The sequence below is a fragment of the Centruroides vittatus genome, unplaced genomic scaffold (assembly GCF_030686945.1).
Source record: "Centruroides vittatus isolate TY-2023 unplaced genomic scaffold, ASM3068694v2 contig_452, whole genome shotgun sequence".
In the NCBI taxonomy this organism is placed as follows: domain Eukaryota; kingdom Metazoa; phylum Arthropoda; class Arachnida; order Scorpiones; family Buthidae; genus Centruroides; species Centruroides vittatus.
The window spans coordinates 1,550,810-1,572,237 of NW_027122248.1; the positions used below are offsets into that span (position 1 = coordinate 1,550,810).

The following is a 21,428-nucleotide window of genomic DNA, read 5'->3' on the forward strand; positions in this document are numbered from 1 at the left end:
CTGGTTTAGAAAGTTGTTTTATTAAATGTTTGTCAGAATAATATAATATTGTCGTGACAAAAACTCGAACGCTAATTATTTTACCTGATCCCACAAATAATTGACGATAAAAAATTCCGAATCGGTCTCCAAATTGAAAGAAAACGATGCGATTTCTTTCTTCTGTAATATTACTAATTTGATGATTAAGGAAATGATCTACTAAAATGGCAGACATATATCTAAAATAAAGGTTTAATTTATCAAGAATATCAAGAAATTATTACTTATCATCATATTTATCAATCATCCTTAATGTTTATTTTACTCCGAACTTTTGCATAGGAAAAAAATTCTCTCTTCTTTCATTCATGAAATTCATGTTTTGATTTATATGCTCTTCTGACCTATCATCCTCAATGCAGCTTTTTCCAATTATCACTAATCATTTTTGATGTCTAAAAGTGGTAACAAGTTCAAATTCAGCCCAACAATTTATGATAATTTCAATATGAAATAATCTTGAAACAAATTGAGACTTGTAGCTTGTTTTTCCACATCTTAATTAGCATAAGAGTCATTATTTTGTTTTTAGTTTAGCAGAAAAATTGTTGCATTTTAAGTTAAAGTCAATTTCTTATAACATTAAAAGTTTAAGACAATTCTCTCTAAAATAAGAAAATCACAGAAATATAAATATTTAATTAAAATTATTCTGATAAATATAAAAATCTATAATATTTTTTCTTTAACCGTAAATCTAGTCTAACCGTAATATACTATAATTTCATCAGATTTCCCATCATTACCCATAATAACCATTTGAAAGTTATCGTAGCAAACAAAATCCAAATATATTTTAGTATTTAAACAGGAATATAAAACATTTTGTTTTAGAAGTATAAACCCCTCAAAATCCTACCTGCATCTTTATCATTGTGGGGATGCATGAAAGGATGATGTCATTCAACTTGGCTAACGCTGGAACATCACAGAAACCAGCTGGCAGTCGACTCCGTTAAACATTAAAGTTTATTGCTAAAGAACTAGAAGAGCTTACAACTGGACAACTATGCAAGATAAAATTACTAACTCACCGTGGAACTCACCGTGGCCTATCACTAGCAAAATATAAGTCATTAGGTTTTCCTATCCATTTTTTTAAACAAAAATATATATAAAATCAAACTTTTATATTTCTAATTACCTACTTTAAGGAAACTCTAAGCATAGATTGCTCTAAGAAAACATTCAATGTGCAGTTGCTGAAATATTAGGCACAAAAAAAATGGGAGCATAGAAAAACAAATATCCCAGTTAAACAGAAATCTAAAAAACCAACAAAAAAAGAAATATTCACTTTAGAAAAACTACCGAAATAATATAAAAATCTAAAAGATAAGCTAGCAAATGATAAATTTTGGAATATGATTTTTATGGACAACAAAGACAAATGAAGAGTCAAAGTAAAAAAGAGCTAGTGAAAATTCTGATCGTAAGAACGGAGGAATTAGATTATTTTTAAAATTTGTACACAGATAATTCCAAACAACACAGACTTCCTCAGAACAAATTAGACAGAAACAAAAATTAGTAATCACGCATGCCACAATCTTGAAACGTTAACAAATGAGCTTTGTTCTTTAATGATTTTATCTTGTCCTGGTTACTAACAAAATACGGAGGAATAATGATATCCAAAATTTGAAAGAACTGTTTGACAAAACTTTACATGACAAAATTATGCCAGATGATCAGAATTATGAAATACCAATTCCTGTTTTAAAAAGGGGGTAAAAAAAAAATCTACCAGAAAAGCATACAATTACTTTAAGAAGATTGTAAGGAATATATTTAATAATGCCATGGCATCATTATATTCTGTCAATTAAACAAAATTTAACAGAAATTTATAGATCTATTGACACTAAAAATTAAATATATACTAGTGAAATTAACACAAACAATTTGCAAAATATACCAAAATAGCAAATATACAACAAAAAGTAATATTAGGAACAAAACAAGGCGACTCACTATTTTGTTGTTTTTAAGCCCATTATTCGACGTTTCATTCATATCTTAGTTGATAAATAAAATAATAGAGGGGAATTAAATCAAAAAGATTTGTATATCATTATCATTAAAAGTGCTATGCTACATTTCCAAAACCGAGACTAACGTAAAGAAACCACTAAATCAACTTGACAAACTATTGAAAGACGACAAAATTTTTAGATTTAATATTGCTGAGATGCTTAGGTTAACTTAATCTAAAACAGATGTATGACAATATCAAATAAACTACTACGACATAAACCATAACTAGACAGAAATATCGCATGGTAAGTTTCAGGATTTAAGTACCTCAAACAAGAGGTCAAGTGGGAAGGGAGAATACAAGATAAAGTAAGTAATGCACCAAAAGTTGGAGGATACCCAAATAACCTTGCCTGGAGAAATAAGCACCTATGCACCAAAACTAAAACAAGAATTTACAAAGCAGTTATTAGACAACTATGACTTACTCTGTAGAAACTACAGCAGATACAAAACAAACCAGACAAATGCTCCAAGACCAGAGAAAAGATATAGAGATGCCGTCCAGGAAGACGTCGATCTGATTACGACAGACAATACATCCAATGCTTGAAAGTAATGGCATAAGATATTTTTACAACTCATTACTAATATGTTACTGTGGAATGCATGAACATTTATTCTCCCTTAATTCAATAATTACAACATATGATAGTAGTTTTTATTAATCATTAATCAGGACGACTATCATTTGGTTACATATGACTAATTTTTACCTGAGAATTGAAAATAAATTAAAAACGAGCAAATATTTATTGTGACATAATCACAATGCTGGGCTGCAATTTTAAAAATTTATTTAATTTAAAATATATGCTCTGTATCTCAAATTATTAGTGCCTTACTCCTGTAGGTCATACTTTTCCTAACAAGTGTCTTGCCAGCCATCTATGTAACACTATTCTGGGAAAAATTTTTGAACTGAAATCACATGACTTCTAGTTTGTTTTGGAAGTTCTTATATAGTTAATTGGAACCTTCTGCCCTAAGCTTTCCATATCTATTCAACTTTGGCCTATCTAACATCATTCTCAAGATTAAGGAAGGACAGATAGACAACGAATGACAATCTGTCTGTCCAGAATTTATAAGTCTACAATTTTTTCAAATTGCAACCCAAAAAAAAAAAAAACTACATAAAACAGATTTCGGTGGTAGTGGTTGTTTGTATATGGCAATGCAACTTGCAGGTAATCTGCCAAGGAAAATGCCTCCCGAGAGGAATTTCTATGAAAAACTCGCCCCTATTTAGAAGTTACAAACCCAGTAGGCGAAGAAAACCCAGAGAACTCCATGTAGGTGACCCATTGGCAAGGCACAAATCCATGTCCAACTACCAGTGTTTATGGTTTTATTCACTGGTGGGTTATTTTGGAGTTAACAATGCCAAATTATTCTTTGGTGATCAATGTAGATAGCATCAAAAAGTAATTGTTCTCAGAAAAACCTGAAATAAAGGATCACTATCCATGTAAACAAGTAACTATTATATCATTTTCTATACTATAGTAAAGAATTAGCTTTTAAAACTAAGCTAGTAAGTATTTAATGTAATTTAACTAACTATGCTTTCCAACATTTAAAAACTTATCAAATTAATATTTTCAAAGTTTTTAAAGAAACTCTTTCATTACAGTGTTTCTAAAATTGTTTGTTCTTTTAAATACAGTCAAACCTGTTTTTATGCGGGGGATAGGGACCGCATTAAAAAAAACGCATTAAAAAAAATCTCACGAAACTTCACGAATGGCTGTAAATAATAGTTTTCGCAACACAATTAAAAAAATAATTTTTTTATGCGGTCAACAGGGACCGCATAAAAAAAGTCTCACATAGAAAATAACTCAAAACCGTACGAAATAGAATTTATTGACAACAGATGTCAGCACTTGACTGCATCGTCTGGTCTATCGTCTGTTTTACATATTTTTGTCCAGGTGGTGTTTTGTTGACTTAAAAAGTAAATTATTTCATTTTTCGCATATTCATGCAATAATATTACTATAATAAGTGCATTTATGCTATAATAAGTTTATTTAGCTATAATAAGTCAACGTGAGACATGACGAATCGCACGAGACTAGTCGCCAACTATACCGCACAAATTAAAAATTCGCATTAAAAAAATCGCACAAATAAAAATCGCACATAAAAAGAGCGCATAAAAACAGGTTTGACTGTATATGCATTATCACTGAAAAAACAAACACAAAAATGATATATTATTCTGTAATTTCTGGCCTATAGTCCAGATACATAAACTTGCATGCTAATAATAAAATGCAATTTTTAAGGACATTTACTAATTAAAAAGAAGCATTCTCAAATATAAGAAAATAATTTAATCGTTTCAAATTATCATAGTAACTATGAAATATAAATACAATTTATATAAGGTATATTAGTGATTTTAACTATAATATATGCAATCTTAAAAATCTTGAAATCAAACTCGACTAAATACTACTACGGAGAGCAAAGACAAAAATTAATAATTTCATTTTCTCTAAAATATGAAACTAAATTTAATTATTCTGGTTTGACATCGATGGTTCTCTTAAACAAAATGATTGACTAGAGAAAGAACTCAAAAATTTTAAATACTATATAAAAGACTGAAGCAAAATTAAAATTTTAAATAAATTTTCTAGTGCCATAATGCTGATATTTGCAACTGAGGGTCATGAGTTAAAAGTTTATCAATTAATAATCACTTTACTTTTTAGTATGCAAATGTTTATTGGTTAACTTACCTCTAACTCTTGATCCTTGGTTATAAATATGGCCATAAGTATAGAATCACTATAATTTTTTGACTATATTTTTTATTGTACTCACTTCGATTTATTCATTTTTGAAAATTTTTATCTAAGTTGAGTGTCTTGTATTTAAAAACATCAAATTTTACAATAAACATTATATAGTGGAAATAAAATTAAACTAGTTAAGTAACGCTGTATCAGCATGTAGTCGGAACGAAGCTGCTTGCACCTTTATTTTCTAGATTATGAGGGGAAAAAGAAACAAAGAATCATTCGTTCTCAACAATATGTTTGATTTTTATTGAATCATTTAAAGGTACAAATATAAAGTCAGAATAAGCCATTAATTAATTGCTATGCCAATGTCTCATGAAATTCTGTCTATCACTGTGGGCCTTGGACTTGCAGATTGACTCGTAGCAATATTTATTGTAACTCTTTAAAAATATTATGTCAGTTATTTTTTTTTACTCAACTCAATGCAACATAGGTAAGACCGATAGCTGTCTCTTTTTTACCTATACCTATTTTGATTTTTGGAAGAGTTAATCCCTGTGATTTATGTATAGTCATCCAGTATGCTAAGGTAAGGGGAAACTGTCTACGAGATTGTGATATACTGCCATTGTTCGAAGAGCATGTTATGGGGATTATTGGAAACAGATTACCATAGATGAAAGGTCCCTGATAGCTATCGAATTCCACTAAAATAAACAGAGGAAGAGCTGGAGGGTGAGCATTAGGAGCATATATAATGTAGCGTATAGTTCCTAGTGAACCATTGACGAGACCTCCTTGCACCCATAAGTTGACTCTCAGCATGATTCTGGCATTAACTGAGAGATTCAAATACTTGGAGAGACCAAGAGCTGAGTCATCTTTGGACGAAGGCGAGGCAATATCTGGAGTGTTTTCAGATGCTATATAAGCAATAGGGTACCCAGTTGACTGCAAATAGTCTTCGTTGCTTTGTTTAACTTGCTCGTTTGTTGGATATAGCTCTACTGCCGTTTGGAACTGATCGAGTTCATCTCTGGATAAATAGGCTCGATTTCTTGCTCGTCAGAATGTTCAGATCTGTATCAGAGAAATCACCCGAAGCTAGATGTTGTAAGACATCTGCGAAAGAACTATCTGCGCTATTTTGTCTATGAGAATTACTAAGTTCAATGAACTTCGCAAAAGAATCAAATGCAAATCTACCTTGTTGGAACATTACATCGTAAAAAAAGACTCGAATAGAGAGGAGTATCTTTAACAGGAGGAAGCTGACAAAAATCACCAAACAAATAGATAAAGAATCCACCAAAAGGCTCATCTTTCTTGGGGTTTATCTCCCTCAATCTTCTCTCGATCATGTAAAGCATTCTTGCACCAATCATTGACATTTCATCGATGATGATGAATTTGAGCAACTTTGTCTCATTCTGGAACCTCTGTGCAGCTTCTCTATTTAGAGATCGAAATTTCGTACTAACGATAGGAAGACAAAGAGAATGGATCGTAAAGCCATCAATATTGATCGCTGCTGCTCCAGTGGGAGCACAAACGTTTATAGCATCAGGTCCTATAGCTAAACTGACCCGTTAAACAATTTCCTTTATCACAGTGCTTTCCCAGATCTTGCCTTACCTTGAATAACCAATCTCTTCTCACAACGAATAGATTGAAGGGTTAGAGACTTTATTTGGTTATCAACAATATCTAAAACTAAACGTTGGTCAGATGAAAAGTTAACTTGGGGACAGTCAGCTATTTCTGCTCGCCTTCTTGGAGCATTCTTATATGTCTTCAAGAACTCAGAAACATCATCCATAGTCAGAATAAAAGAGGGCATGGAATTCCAATCATGAAATAAATCAACCAATCTATGGCCTAAGGTTGTGTCGACAGCAGTACCTCTGAAAGTCAGCAGCAATCATAAATGGCTCCTGTATATTGTCTTCATTAATCCACTCAGGAAGAAAGCCTTCTTCCTCTGGCTGTGGAAACTGTAATTGTTCTACCGCACCAATGCCACTCCTCTCATATGCCTCAAACCATGTTTCACACCCAATTCTATCAAGAATACTGCAGAACTCACCATGGAATGGAATGTAGAGAATGCATTGGAGTTTGTAAAACTGCTCGTTTGTCAGGATCTGTATCAAGCTTGATTCGTGGAAAAATTCTGACAACTGCATCTTTCTTACGACAAATTCACCTCTTTTATACCACCTCTTTGCAAAATCAATCAATGACAACTGTGGTAAAAAATCTTCTGGTCGATTCTGATATTTTTCAACTATAATCTGCCAAATCCGAACATTTTCATCAGCATGTTGAATCAAAACATTGGATCAAACTCCAATCATTATCCCTCACTGTGAGAGTTATAAAATCTCTTGATGCACAATATAAAGGCCAGCCCATTGTAACATGCATGACTTCCTGAGCTGAATAGTTCCGCTCACCTAATGTTGATATCATCATTTTCTGAACTATGGACTTTGCTCGGGTATCACCAGTTTGGCTAGTCACTATGGCATCCAATACATTCTTATAAGATGGGGAAGCTGTTTCACCTTTGGATGCATATTTGACGACATAATTCAGAACAGCTTGCCGACTAATAATTGGGGTGAAGTCAGTGTTGGCTCGTCATATCTGAGTGAGAAGAGGATTATATCTGGCACACCAAGCATTGTTCTGCTTCGGAATAAATTGAGGATAACCACTGGGAGAAGCTATGTCACACGTTTCATGGAGAGGCTTGGGGAAATCATACCTACATTTCAATTGTCTATTCCTACCTTTCTCTCTGAGACACTGTCCACCACACACTGTGTGCAATTGAAATGTGTTGATCAGATGGCCAAGATCCTGAAGCCTACCATCCTCAGCAACATCACTAAAAAGTCTTCTCGAAGGATGGATTTGTGGCCTATCATCTGAAGATATCAGATTGATGGCAACACAAAGATTATTGAAAAATGCCTTGATTTGTTCTTTTGTTTCATCGGAGAAATTTTCTGTGTTAGGTATGGGGCAATCTCTCAGCCAAAGAACTCCATGCAAATGAGGACTACCTCTATGTTGCCACTCAAATCTAAACCAAAAATCGGTCACTCCAAAAATTGGCTTCAAGACTTTCTCCACGAAAATAATACTCCTACGCTGGAAGAACCAAGAGACTAAGATAGCGATAGCATACAGGGGATGAAGATCCAGGGCTACTCAGAGGTATTGCCTGGGTATAAAAAGAGGGGGGATAGAAAAAGGCTTAAGATAGGAGGTGAAGGAAAAGAGAGGATTATCGTGCATGAGAGTTTGACGCTCGACGTCTGATATTGAAGAAAAGGTCACAATCAGGAGCTAACAATTTGAAAAGATGGGGCCAATGATAATCAGCAGCTGAGTGTGTCCAAAAAACGGAGGGACAACCAAGTTGCTCAACCATTGCTAAAAGTTCAGAACATCAAGAGCTCCAATATGGCTTTGTTGATCTAAGGTTGGATGTATAGATCATGATTTGTTGAAGAAAACTTGGATCATTACTGATTTGTTCCCTTACTTGTTCAACATTCAAATACGATTAGCATGACGTATATAAATTCCAGAAAAATGCAGTGCCTGGTGTTGCATCATCGAATTCATTGCAAAGAAGTGAAATCGGGGATCTCTAGCAAACCTTTTATCATGGAATTCCATGAGAAACTTGGAAGTACTCATCTCTTGTCAAGGATTTTGTTCTTGGTTGGAGATAATTACCATTTCCAGTGGGAAAAAGGCAAGGGAAAGCTCTGGCTATATATCCCTCGTCATTGAATTCATTGATAGGAGTTCCTTCAAGTTCAGGATAAGCTAAATTGAGTCTTCTAGCAATATGATGCTCGTGATCAATAGTATCGATGAGAGGAACGAAACTTTCATCAAATTCATTCAAATCAAAATTTATCTCTGAATCAATCTGAAGAGAGGGAAGAAGTTGACTGATATAGCCATCGGAGGGTATAGCTCTCAGATTTCTCTCACATATTTTTATGTTTCTATAATATATATTATGACTTTTGAGCCACTTAAATGCGGCTCGCAGCTTATCAGCACGAGCATGAAACTCTGCCATGCCAGCATGCATTTCTTTCTGAAAAACTATTGTTGTTACTAAAGATTGAGGATCAACAGGAAGCTCTGTAATATAAGAATCTATACTCTGGCAAAAATTTATCACGTTACCACTGTAGGAATATTGAGCACCTCCGATTCTATATAAAGTAATTACTGGATGAATTTGAGCAATAGGCATCTGTTCAATATAAGTTAGACCCTGCAATTCCGGTGGTACTTCTCCAGGATTCATATTTTTTCTAGCAGAGAACTTGATTTTTTACAGTGATTACATCTTCCTGATCTGTTGACTTTCATATCTGGAGAAGCTCTGTTGCAATTTTAGCAGGAGTTAATAGTAATAGCTGATAGAGTTGCATCAAACTGTAAACCTGAGTTTATCATTTCTTCACTGTATTCTGTGAGATAGTTGAAGTCAATGTGATTTACAAGGCCCTGAACATGCACTGTAATAGGATTGCTCACATTGCGGGGATTGGCTCTTGAGAGTCTCTTGAGCTCCCTTTGACGCTCACGCCTAACCTGATCACGCTCTTTTGACATACGAGGCATAGCAAAACTGTAAATGGTTTACTTTTGTAATACAACAGAACTCCAAAATTTGGCAGTTGGCAATAGAAAACAAACTCAATTGAAAGTCTAGGCATTGAAGAGCACAATCACTGATTCAAGGCAGTGTTGCCAGATGTGTTTAGTGTTTGTAGCCAAAATTTTCAAAAAAGTAGCTCAAAAGTAGCCAACTCAAAAAAGTTCCTTTTTAATAACCCGAGATTTGACGATAAAATAGAAAACACACCATTCGTGCTTTTCCAGCAATAACTTTAATCACAATAAATGTTTGTGGCCAATTTACAGCCCTGTAAACTGATTAAAAATAAGGATCGCATGACTCAAAATATATGCACACCGGTGTGCAGGAAGCAGCTACCAAGCAAGTTTAATAATCTCTGATTTTGTATAAATGTAACATTTTAAAAAGAAAACTTTTTTATATTTGTTGTGTCTAGTTAGCAAAAACATTTACCTTTCAAAATTACCGTTTTACTGCTTGTCATATTTTCCGACCACTAGATGACGCTTCTACACGTGCGTGCAGGAAGCGACTAACACTTTACTTCATGCATTCCTTGTCAACATCATAACTCTAGAATGAGTAGTCCGATCTTGATGAAATTTTCTAGAAGACTCATCATCACTCAAGGATGAACTGATTAAAATTTCAACTCTCAAAAATGATCCATACTGAAGAAAAACGCCGATCTCCGTTTTGACCCCTGTCTCGAGTTCTACAAAAATGGATCATTTTTGAGAGTTGAAATTTTAATCAGTTCATCCTTGAGGGATGATGAGTCGTCCTAGAAAATTTCATCAAGATCGGACTACTCATTCTAGAGTTATTTTGTTGACAAGGAATGCATGAAGTCAAGTATTAGTCATCACTATGTTCTGACAATTAGATTCACTGAGGTGCAGAATATGTCTGATTGCACAAACAAGGTAGAAAATTAACATTACGACAATAGCTGCAAAAGCATTATGATTAAATGGAGTACTGTCTCGGCTAAGCCTGTAGACATTAATTGGAAATATTTGCCAAAACACACAGAAAATGTGTGTGTTAAAAAGAAAATTGAAATGTCATTTACTTGGTTTCTGATTGGTTCAGTCACTGGTTACATCACTGCCTATGTACAGTACACGGTTGAGTGTTTACAGTAAGGACAAGTCCCTCTTCATTATCAAACAAGTTTTCAATTTTAAAAAACCGAATTTGATACAGAGCTCTAAAAAGAACCAAAAAGAAAATCCAATTTTATTTCAAAATGCTTTTCAACTTTATTTAATAGATGAAACTTTGTATCAGCCTGAATTAAAACGGAATATTCATTCATTCCCCACACGGGAAATTTGGATATTAATAAACTGCGTTTAAAAACTTTTACCAAAATGTCTTGATTACATACCTAAATAGAAGTTTTATCAGCATTTTATAAACATTATTTTCCTTTACTTTTTATATTTTTTCGTAGATTTAGTATGAAATTAGAAATATTAATATCGAATATATTCTGAATCATCATAAAAATAAGGTTGCATTTTCAAATAATAATAATGAAAGTCAAAAATGCTAAAAAAAGTTTAACAAATGTACCAACTTTTTGCAAAAATATAAACATTTTCCAAAAATAATTGAATGATTGTCATTATCATAGAGAAATATTGTATTTTTAGTTGTCAAAAAGTCTTTTAATTATTGCTCATGCTAAAAGTAGTCATTTGTGGCATCGGCATCCACTTCAATTTTATTTCCATTAATCAATGTATTACATCAAGTTTATAACTGTACATTCTATCTTATAATGATGATATACACTTAAAGCATCCTTTTAATTTAAAAATTTTTCTGGTAATTTCTTTTTAGTGCTGGGTGGCACATTTTATGGAAGACTTATTTAATTTGAATTTTCCAAACTACATAGCAATAATTATTTATTCTTAAATTGTTGCTTTGCTTTGATTGCAATTATTTTTGGGAAAATTTCTGATCCTAAAAATACTCTGCACCTCTGTGTATTTATTCATTTTTCATTATTAAACTCAGATCATAATCATTATTATACAAGAAAATACTCAAGAAATATATTTCGTAAAAAAAAGGATACGGCCCTTTAGTTCGTTCGGCTTACTGTTATAAATCCATCTAATATTTGTCAGAAGAGTATATAAGGCAATTTTATTTCTAAAAGAAATGTGAAAAAACAATTATTTTACATAAATTAATTTATACCATAAATTTAAAAAAAAATATTCTCAATCTATTTGGACGATGGGAAGATAATTTTGGTTCTCGATTACATACTATTTTGATAGATTTATTTCTTTTGTCTACTTGCTTTTTGATAAGAACATAAATGTTTCCCAGTAATCAGCTTTGAATACTATTCAAAGCACTTTATGTTAAACCAAATGATTCATGTATATGTTATTGTGAAAGATCGATATCTGGCAAATGTCAATATTCTCCAGTGAATGTCAGCATTCACATAGTCTCTTGGTGTATGAATGAAATATTTACTAAATATCATTATTTCTCGCTTACACTGGCCAATGTCAACATTCAGCATGCACTGATGGTGAATGTTGAATAAAAATATTTTTATTACATTAAGACAAGAATGCAACTTTTTAATATATGATATATGTCAAAATAGGAGAAAACTTAAGTAACAGCACATGTAAATAAACTGTTGAACCTAAAACAAACAGTACATTTTAAATTAGAAAAAAAAAAAAATAATTACCAATAAAAAACTTATGTGATTAACATTATACAATCTTATTTATTGCAACAACTTTTTGTTGCAATAAATAAGATTGTTGACATTTTGAATTGCACAAGAGTCCCTTGCTTTTAAAACTGCATTTAGTCATGGAACATTTCTTTTTGCAATTACAGCATGTATAGCCTTGCCCTTCACTTTTTGAATTAGTTGCAGCTGGTTCTCTCAGTGACATTTCTTGAGAAGAAATCTCATCTACGGAAAATAACTTTTCTTTACAAATTACGAACTGATTGCAGGTATATTGAAGGTACTATTTTTGTTTGAAGGTACTATTTTTGTTCGCTAATTTATAAAAGTCAGAGTCTTCTATTCCAACAACAACCGCCAACACATTTTGGGCATCTATGACCACAGTCGCTATCAGGGACTTATATTCATACACTATCACCAATTTGAGCAAGAGGAAATTTTCATTTTGAAGTTCATAACATTTTCGTTACTTGCAGTAGAAGATTCTCTCTTGCGGCCACTCTTTTTATAGAAATAAACTCAAGTTGTTCAGTCAAGGCTTGATATGAAGACGTGGTAGGTTGCAGCTCCTCTTCAATATTTTCCTTTGGAATATGGTTTTCGGTATGGTCACTGCTCAAATTTTCTTCAAAAGTATTAACAATTTCTTCAATGTTCTTCAGTTTCAATATTTTCAATTTGCTCACCAGGCAAAGATGACAATGCTATGCTTCTTTTTGGTTTAATGCCAAACAGGGCTTCATAAGGACTGGCGTATTCCTTCATGGTATCTTCTTGGCAAATTGAACAAAGGGAAAACCATCTGACCATTTATTTGTATTGTTATCATTCACCCATGAAGTTAACATATCCTGACTGGCCCTTTCAACTGAGCCTTGTGTTTGACTATGATGAGGCTTTCTGTGAACTATTTTAGCATCTTTCCACATAGCGCATAGTTCGGATATGACTTGATTACTGAATTCCCTACCATTATCTATATGCAATATAGCTGGTGCACCAAATGTTAAAAATATTTGAAGAAGGTGATAAACTACTTCTTCGGCTGTCTTAGTTTTTAAAGGTAGTAACTGAACAAACTTCTTTAAATGGTCTTGATATACCATTATAAACTTGTAATTACCATCCCTGTATGACTGCAGGTCTATCAAATCGACTTGACATGTTGAGTTTAACTCCAAACTGACCACTGGTTTCACGATACCTTTCTTAAGTGCACTATGTTTCATTTGACATTGTTCACATAAAGTTAAATACAGCATTACAACCTCATATGTATTATTTTTGTATTTAACTTGCAATTCTTTAAGCATATGTGTTCTTCCTCCATGGCCTATTCTGATGTGTTTCGAATAGAACACTGAACAATTTATTATTGGTAACATAATACTGTATATTCGTTTCTCCTGGTTTCTGCTTCAATGGCACAATTAACTTCTCTTCATCATTAATTTTTTAAATGTCAAAACATTTTAATTGTCTGTAATCTAAAGGTTACTGCTCTTAGTTTTAGCAGAAATCACTTCAGAAAGTATTTTAGAGTACTTTTCTTGAGAAAAATAAAAACAATTGTCTTCTTGTTTACTCACAATTAATGCACATAACTCCTCAAAAAAAGATCATGGCTCACTGCAGTAGTCATTCAATATAAATTAGGGTATCGGATATACAAATAAAAATTAAGCAAACGTTGCACGCACCAGCAAACTTTGCATAAGACTGACAAACAGCAGTGTTCTTGAGTATAACAAATAGATGGCACATGACCTCAATCGAAGCAGAGGATTTGGCAAGAGAGATCAAAAGATGTGACATTTTTGTAGCTTCTCTCTGGCTGTCTCTTCTTGGCTTGTCGTTTCAACCTCCACCAGAGCATATCTGTGCTTGTTGACATATACTGGCAATGGTTCGAATGAATAATAATATAACCACATATTCGGTGTTTCACCAACGTATCCAGTATGTGTTGACAATCACCAGAGAATATTGACATTCTCTAATTTCTATCGTTCACAGTAACATATATATTAATTTAAATACTAAATAAAAACTAAAATTAACTTCCCATTAACTTAATACTTAAAAACAGACTGAAATTTATGTGCCATACTTTCTGAATGGAAAAATCACATATGTTATCCAGATATCAGTTTGTTAAAAATAAATAAAAAGAATAAGTGTGTTATAATATACTAAAGTTGTGATAAGTTTGGAAAAACACCACTAACAGGTTTCTGAAATAACACTTTAGTTGATTTTTAAATCCAAAGCATTCATTAGATGATAAATTGAGCATCTAGTGCAGTGGTTCCCAACCAGTGTTCCGCGGAACACTGGTGTTCTGTAAGCATCTTCCAAGTGTTCCACAGATTTAGTCGCAAATCGGAAAGTGTACAATCGTATTCGAGCCGCCGAATATCAAAAAATTAAAATCATAAAATTTTCATAAACTTAAATATATATGTACGACTCGTACTTATGGAGTGTACTACTGTTTCGAATAAGATAAAGGCAATGATAAAAACTGAATGAAATATGTAAAAAACATCAGGCACAAGTTTCCCATTAAAGTTATTTAGGTATATTTTTTCCTGTCTTAGAATTGGCATTAATAATATGAGTAGAGATTTTGAATCATAACTGCTCAATTCTAATAAAATAACTGATGACAAGCTTATGTATTTCATATTAACATAGGTAAGTGTTCCGCTAAAGAAAATTGCTCACAAAAGTGTTCTGCATCCTAGAAAAGATTGGGAACCACTGATCTAGTGCATTATTAAAGAAATTGCATATTAGTTCAATAATGCTATACAATATATTGTTGAAAAATATTGCAAATTTTTACAATAGGGGGCCATCCATAAATTATGTGGGGTAGGTGGAGGTCAAGGATTTCTTATGATTTCTTACTTAGGGGTAGGAAGGTAATAGATCTTGTCTTACTTAATATTCTTATTTTTATTTTTGATCTCGTTGAGTGGTGGAGTTTTGAATTTGGCTTCAATTTGGTGGTTTCTATTAACAACTCTCGTTGTACTAATGCCATCTCGTGTGACGTGATAGAATAATAATGCTAGCAGACCCATGCCCTACACATTTTTTATCATGGGAAAAAGGCCATGCGGTGGTTTCTCTCTCTTTTTTTTATTAGAATAAGTGCACCACTTCTATGGGTGTATAACACTAAAGCCAGATGCACACATGCAGCGTGGCAAGGAAAAGCAGCAGAATGACGTCACTTTTTCTAGCTGCAGAAGTTGATTTTGTGCCGCAAAAGTTGGTTGAATTCTATCTTTTGTGGCAACCACCGCCAAGATGCATTTCTATCAGCCAATAACAGTTCATCTGGTAGTCACGTGAGAAAATACAACCACATGGTGTTTTAATGGCAGAAAGTTCAACGCAGTTAACTGAGATAACAAACATCAGAATAAAGAGGAAAGTATAATAAATTTAACACAAATTCTACACAAATAATCATATATAATGTAATTCAAAGAACAAAACAATCGAATCTTACTTGAAATAGTATTCTTCATTGAGAGATTTTAATCAAGGAATAAGCCTATTTTGTACACCAGTTCTTTCTCGATCCAAGAAAATCTCTCTAATCCAAAATCTCTGTTCGAATCGTTGACAAAATCTTCTAGCTAAATAAAGCAAGCCGTACAAAACAAAATTTGTAAACACATGAATAACAGCAGTGTCGGTATCGTTTGCTATCTTGAATACTGAACGCATGTGCCGAAATGTAAACGGATTGCAGCTTGTGTGGTTGTGCTGCTGTGCGGCAAAGACACATTTGCGACACTACTTTTCCTTGCCGCGCTGCATGTGTGCATCCTCCTTAAGAATACATAAACCAAAATACATGATACAAAGTAAACATAAAATTAGTATTTGGCTTTTAGTGAAAACTAAAATGTAAAATTAGATATTAAAAATTATAAATAGTTTTTCTTCCATGATTTTTGAACATAATTGTAAAAAGCATCAAACAGTGGCTTCTGAACAAGCTTATCGAGTGGACATAGCCACCTGAAACCAAGCGTAAAGATTTCTAATTTCAGAATAAGTCTAAGTTGATTGTAAATTGGACAGTGATAGATCATATGGGCAACAGTGTCTAGGAAAACTGTAGAGCAAAAGCAAGAGGCAGTTTTTGCCTGGTTATACATTGCCAGGTAGCTTCTAAAATTATCATGCTCAGTAAGTAGTTGAGCAGTAGCAAATGTTCAATCTCTAAGTTGCGATGAGAACCTGCATTCAACACCAGGAAAATAAAGTCTTGCTATTCTACCAGTTTTACTGCTCAACCATTGTTGATTCCACTTTTGCATAACATTGTCATGAATATAATTTTTAAGGCTGCTACGTGAGAGAGGGATGTGAGTGTAGTCCAAGTCAGTGTCCCTTGCAGCTGACCTAGCCTCAAAGTTGGCTTTTTCATTTCCAAGTATGCCAGTATGTCCAGGAACAAATATAAAAGTTATCTTATTTACAAGATTTTTAATATGGTGCTGGATATATGTGATTTTATTGCTATTGCAATTAAGATTTAATAGAGCTTTTAGGACAGACTGAGAATCACTGTAGGGGAACCCAGGGCAGAATGGGAAAAATGATTTACATATGAAAGATAGGTGAAGGGATTGGTTTGCTCGCTGACCTACACTCAGATTGCGACAACATGTCAGAATGTGAACACTTGGTTACCGAGATTCGCTGCGATGTTGACCAATATAACCTTGCGCCATGATTTTTTGATGAAATTACCAGTATATCAACATTCAAATGATGTAAGTATATGGTTTATTTTATGATTTAATCACATTTATATAGTCTAGTTTATTAAAGATTTGTTTGTTTGTATTTTTAGAATGAAATAATGCAAAAAGTAATCATAAACTTTTTCTCTTCTTGATTTTTAGAAGCATGTGCTTTGGGGCACAATGGAATAGTAAAAGTAAAAGGAAAAAACCAAAGTCTAGTAAAAAAGAACAAGGGGACAATTACTCAGAAGATGATACGACTTGTCTTTACTGCACCGAGGCTTACTCACAGTCGATTGAGGGTTGGTGTTCATGTGTCGCATGCAAAAAATGGGCTCATATGTCTTGTGCAGGTTTAGACAGTGACGATGATTCTGTGCAGTTTGCGAGTTTTGTAAGCAACAAGACAAATATTTTTCTTCTAATATTTAAGCAATAATCTCATATTCCATTCTGCCCCAAGTGTGGGGAGGAATAGGAAGTGGGCAAGCTTTTTTTTTAATGATTTATTTTTCATACAAAATTATTGATTTTTTTTATCTAATTTAAATAATTATGTGCCAAATATAATAAATAAAGGATATAATGTAATATTTTTGTTATTTTTCTTTTATTATTGACATAGTTTTAACTTCTTCATTAGCTTCGCCCCAGGTTCCCCTAAATGTTGATAGACAGAGTTTTGTTTGGTAGTGAAGTGGCCCACTGAACAGTTTAGTAGTCAGCATCTTCTTCACCTTGACAGATGGAGGTATGTAGGAGGTATCTGTACCTTCTAACATGTTTTGGGTAAAATATGTCAGTTTCGAGGAAGATACAGATACTTGAGCCAACATAAAGGGGGCTTTTAGACCCATCTGTGTAGATATTAATGTCTGCATGGTTATCCATGGAGGAAGCAGATGACACCAAATATACCCTGGGGATAACCTTGTTTACAGGGCAATGCTCACAGATAGTAGGGTAATTGCAATGTGGTAGCTAGGGATTGCAATCCAGCAGTGTTTTCAATCCAGCTGGATTTTTGCTGGACCAACATCATTCCAGCTGGATCCAGCGCAGACGTATTTTTGGTGCAATAAAGTGTTATCTATTTATCTATCCAGCAATTTATGTTTTTTTTTTAAAGAAATAAAAGTTTCTTAAGTATTTAAAAAAAATGTTTTATTATTTAGACTTGTCACTATAAATCAGTAAAACTTCTTACACATTTAGGTAGTAAACTGAACTTTGGTTCGGTTTAACACTTGAGATAGAGATAATTAACTTTAAATGTTAAAGATTACATTATAATTATAATCTAACTAAAGTTAAATAATAGCAAAGATAATTCTACTAATTAATTTATATTAATATATTATAATAATGTAAGGATAGATAATCAGTGGCTAAGTGGCTATCAGTCTTACCAGTTTTCTTATATAGGCTCTACATATCAGTCTGTAGTTATTTATAACTAATTTAATTATTCGTGTTAGTAAAGTAGTGAATAAGTAATTAGTAGTAGTCTAGTAGTTAGTTATTATTATCACAATCATGAATCACATACATTCATATCATCATATATCTAAAATACTGATACTCATTAATTTAATTAACTATTTAACTAACTAGGTAGCCTCAGTTTCTCACTAATTTTCACAATAAAATTGCCTAGTCTAGCCCACTAACCACTTGTAGAATAAACGTTAAAACCTCTTACTTAATAGAATTAGAGTAGAAGTTATAAAATATTAGCCCTGTCTTGAATAAAGTATTTTAAAGGATTAAATAAAATTAAATCAATCACTTCTGTTATTTTTTTGACTTTTTGGAAGTAGGATCTCAAGAAACAAATGGTAATGATGGTGTTGTCTCCAAACCTACTTCTTAATGAACTGCATATATATCCCGCTGCAGAGAAGGCCCTTTCTGCCTCTATGTTAGTTGATTTCAGGGCCATCAAATAATCATAAATCGTTCCGTCACGTGATTCATTGACGTCACAACAACCATAAATTAGAATTGTGCACCAGGACTAGGAGAGAAGTTACTTATTTTATTTAGCGCAAAGACACTTTATTTAGCAAGAGCGGAAAATCAACTGGCAATTAGATCAGCAGAGGCAGAAGGGCGGGCGGTGCGGTGTAGAGAGAAGTGTAGCACAGGTTGCCACACTGAACGGCAACGTCACTCTCGCCGCCGAGCGATAGCACAAGTAGCAAAGTGGCAACTCCGACAACATAGACGTTTGCGCCATTATTTAGAAAGTTAATTGAGTATTTGCGGATCCGCAGCGCTGGATCCAGCACGCCGAAGAATGCGCTGGATCCAGCTGGATTGCTGGATGAGGGATCCAGCAATTGCAATCCCTAGTGGTAGCATATAAACAACCGTAGATAGAAGTAGAAACCGTTGTTTAGCCTTGATGTTTGTAGTTCTGATTTAGTAGTTTAGAACCTTTTCTACAATACATAGTGGAAAAGGAAAGAGCTCTGCTAGAATCAGAGAGGATTAGTAGAAACAATTCTGCAGCACTTTGATATTCTGATGGAAAACTGTCTTTGAAGAGAGTAATTTACTTGCTACTGAATTTTTACTAGTTACATGACCCCAGCTAGAGGCTGTGTAAAATAGCATTGGTTGTATTAACCCATTATAAGAGTTTAACAAGCTTTATGATTTAGTCCCTAGGTGCACCTAGCACATTTTAGCAGCATGTAGTTCATTTTCTTGGTCTTAGCCAAGATGTAATCAATATGGCAGCAGAAAGTGGTTTCTCTCTATTCTCTCTTGTTTTATTTTGTATGATGTTTCTGTTTACACATGCACTAGCTAGTCAATTTGTCAAAGTTTTTTGCATCATTTTGTGAAAATTAAAATTAATATAAAAATGAATATTATGATGTTGATTAATGATAATGATAATAATAATAATAATTCTTACAGAACAACAAAAAGGTTGCCAAACAACACAGAAACATACACATGGCATATATAGACTACAGAAAAGCATTCGACAGTGTTCTACACAGTTGGCTGCTACATATTCTACACATGTACAAAATACATCCATCACTCATTACATTCTTTCAAAACACTATGCAGCACTGGAGAACAACACTACATCTCAGGGTTAGTAACACTTCCATACAAACAAACCAAATTTTTATTAGGCGAGGAATTTTTCAAGGAGATTCCTTGAGTCCTCTCTGTTTCTGCTTAGCCCTGAACCCATTATCCAACACGTTAAACAACATGCAATATGGTTACAATATCAGACATGAAAAAACAACACAGTTTACACTGTCACATCTCATGTACATGGATGACATAAAACTTTATGCATCCACACAAAAACAACTTCATCAACTCCTACAAATCACACATTCATACACCAAGGACATACAAATGGAATTTGGCCTAGATAAATGCAAAACACTTCACATAAAAAAAGGAATCCTGAAGAAAGAAGATTTTGCGCTTGGAAATGGAGACGTTATTGAATCCATGGAAGAGGGCGAGTTCTACAAGTATTTAGGATTCCAACAGGCCAAACTAACAGAACATGCACAAATAAAGTAAAAATTAATTAAAGAATACCAAAGTAGGTTAAATGCTATTCTCACAACACAGTTAAATGCAAAACACACAGTTAAAGCAATAAACACATATGTCATCCCAGTACTCACATATTCTTTTGGAGTTATTCATTGGACTCACACAGATCTTGAGCAACTCCAAAGGAAAACAAGAACAACACTTACTAAGCATAAACAGCATCATCCTAAATCCGCCACAGAAAGATTAACCCTTCCATGTAAAGATGGCGGACGTGGCCTGATTGACATAGTTAACCTTCACTACAAACAAATACAGTCACTGCGAGAGTTTTTCTACAAAAAACAAGAAACATCACAATTACATAAAGCAGTAACTCTAGCAGACTCGAATAACACACCATTAAACTTACGCTCACATCATATGGACACAACACAACATATAAAAAGCATAGATACCATTAAGCAATCGTGGGCTCGAAAGGCACTCCATGGTAGGCATCCTTATGATCTGGCCCATGATTTTGTTGACAAAACTGCATCAAACAGCTGGTTAGCTCGGGGATGCCTCTTTGGGGAGACGGAAGGATTCATGATCGCCATACAGGATCAGGTCATAAATACTAAAAACTACAGAAAACACATACTCAAAGATGCAACACTCACAAATGACACATGCAGAAAATGTCACATCATGCCAGAAACTATACAACACACCACCTCTGGTTACAAGCTCTTGGCAGACAGATTATTTACACAGACATAATCAAGTAGCAAATATAATACATCAAGAGCTTGCAAAGAAACATAAATTAGTAGACATCCACAAACCATACTACAAATACATTCCAC

The 21,428-nt window shown here is 33.5% G+C and overlaps 1 protein-coding gene across 1 annotated transcript in view; it reads right to left on the bottom strand.

The window, feature by feature from the left end:
- Position 1: 1 nt before the first annotated feature.
- LOC136977200 (kinetochore protein Spc24-like) overlaps positions 2-21,428 on the bottom strand; it is a 31,695-nt gene continuing 10,268 nt past the window's right edge. Inside the window, exons 4-5 of the mRNA XM_067272663.1 lie at positions 11,612-11,688; positions 2-173 (exon numbers count right to left, since the gene is read on the bottom strand). Of these exons, the coding sequence (XP_067128764.1) occupies positions 76-173; positions 11,612-11,688 (175 nt within the window). The 3' untranslated portion in view covers positions 2-75. The remainder of the gene's footprint in view (positions 174-11,611; positions 11,689-21,428) is intronic.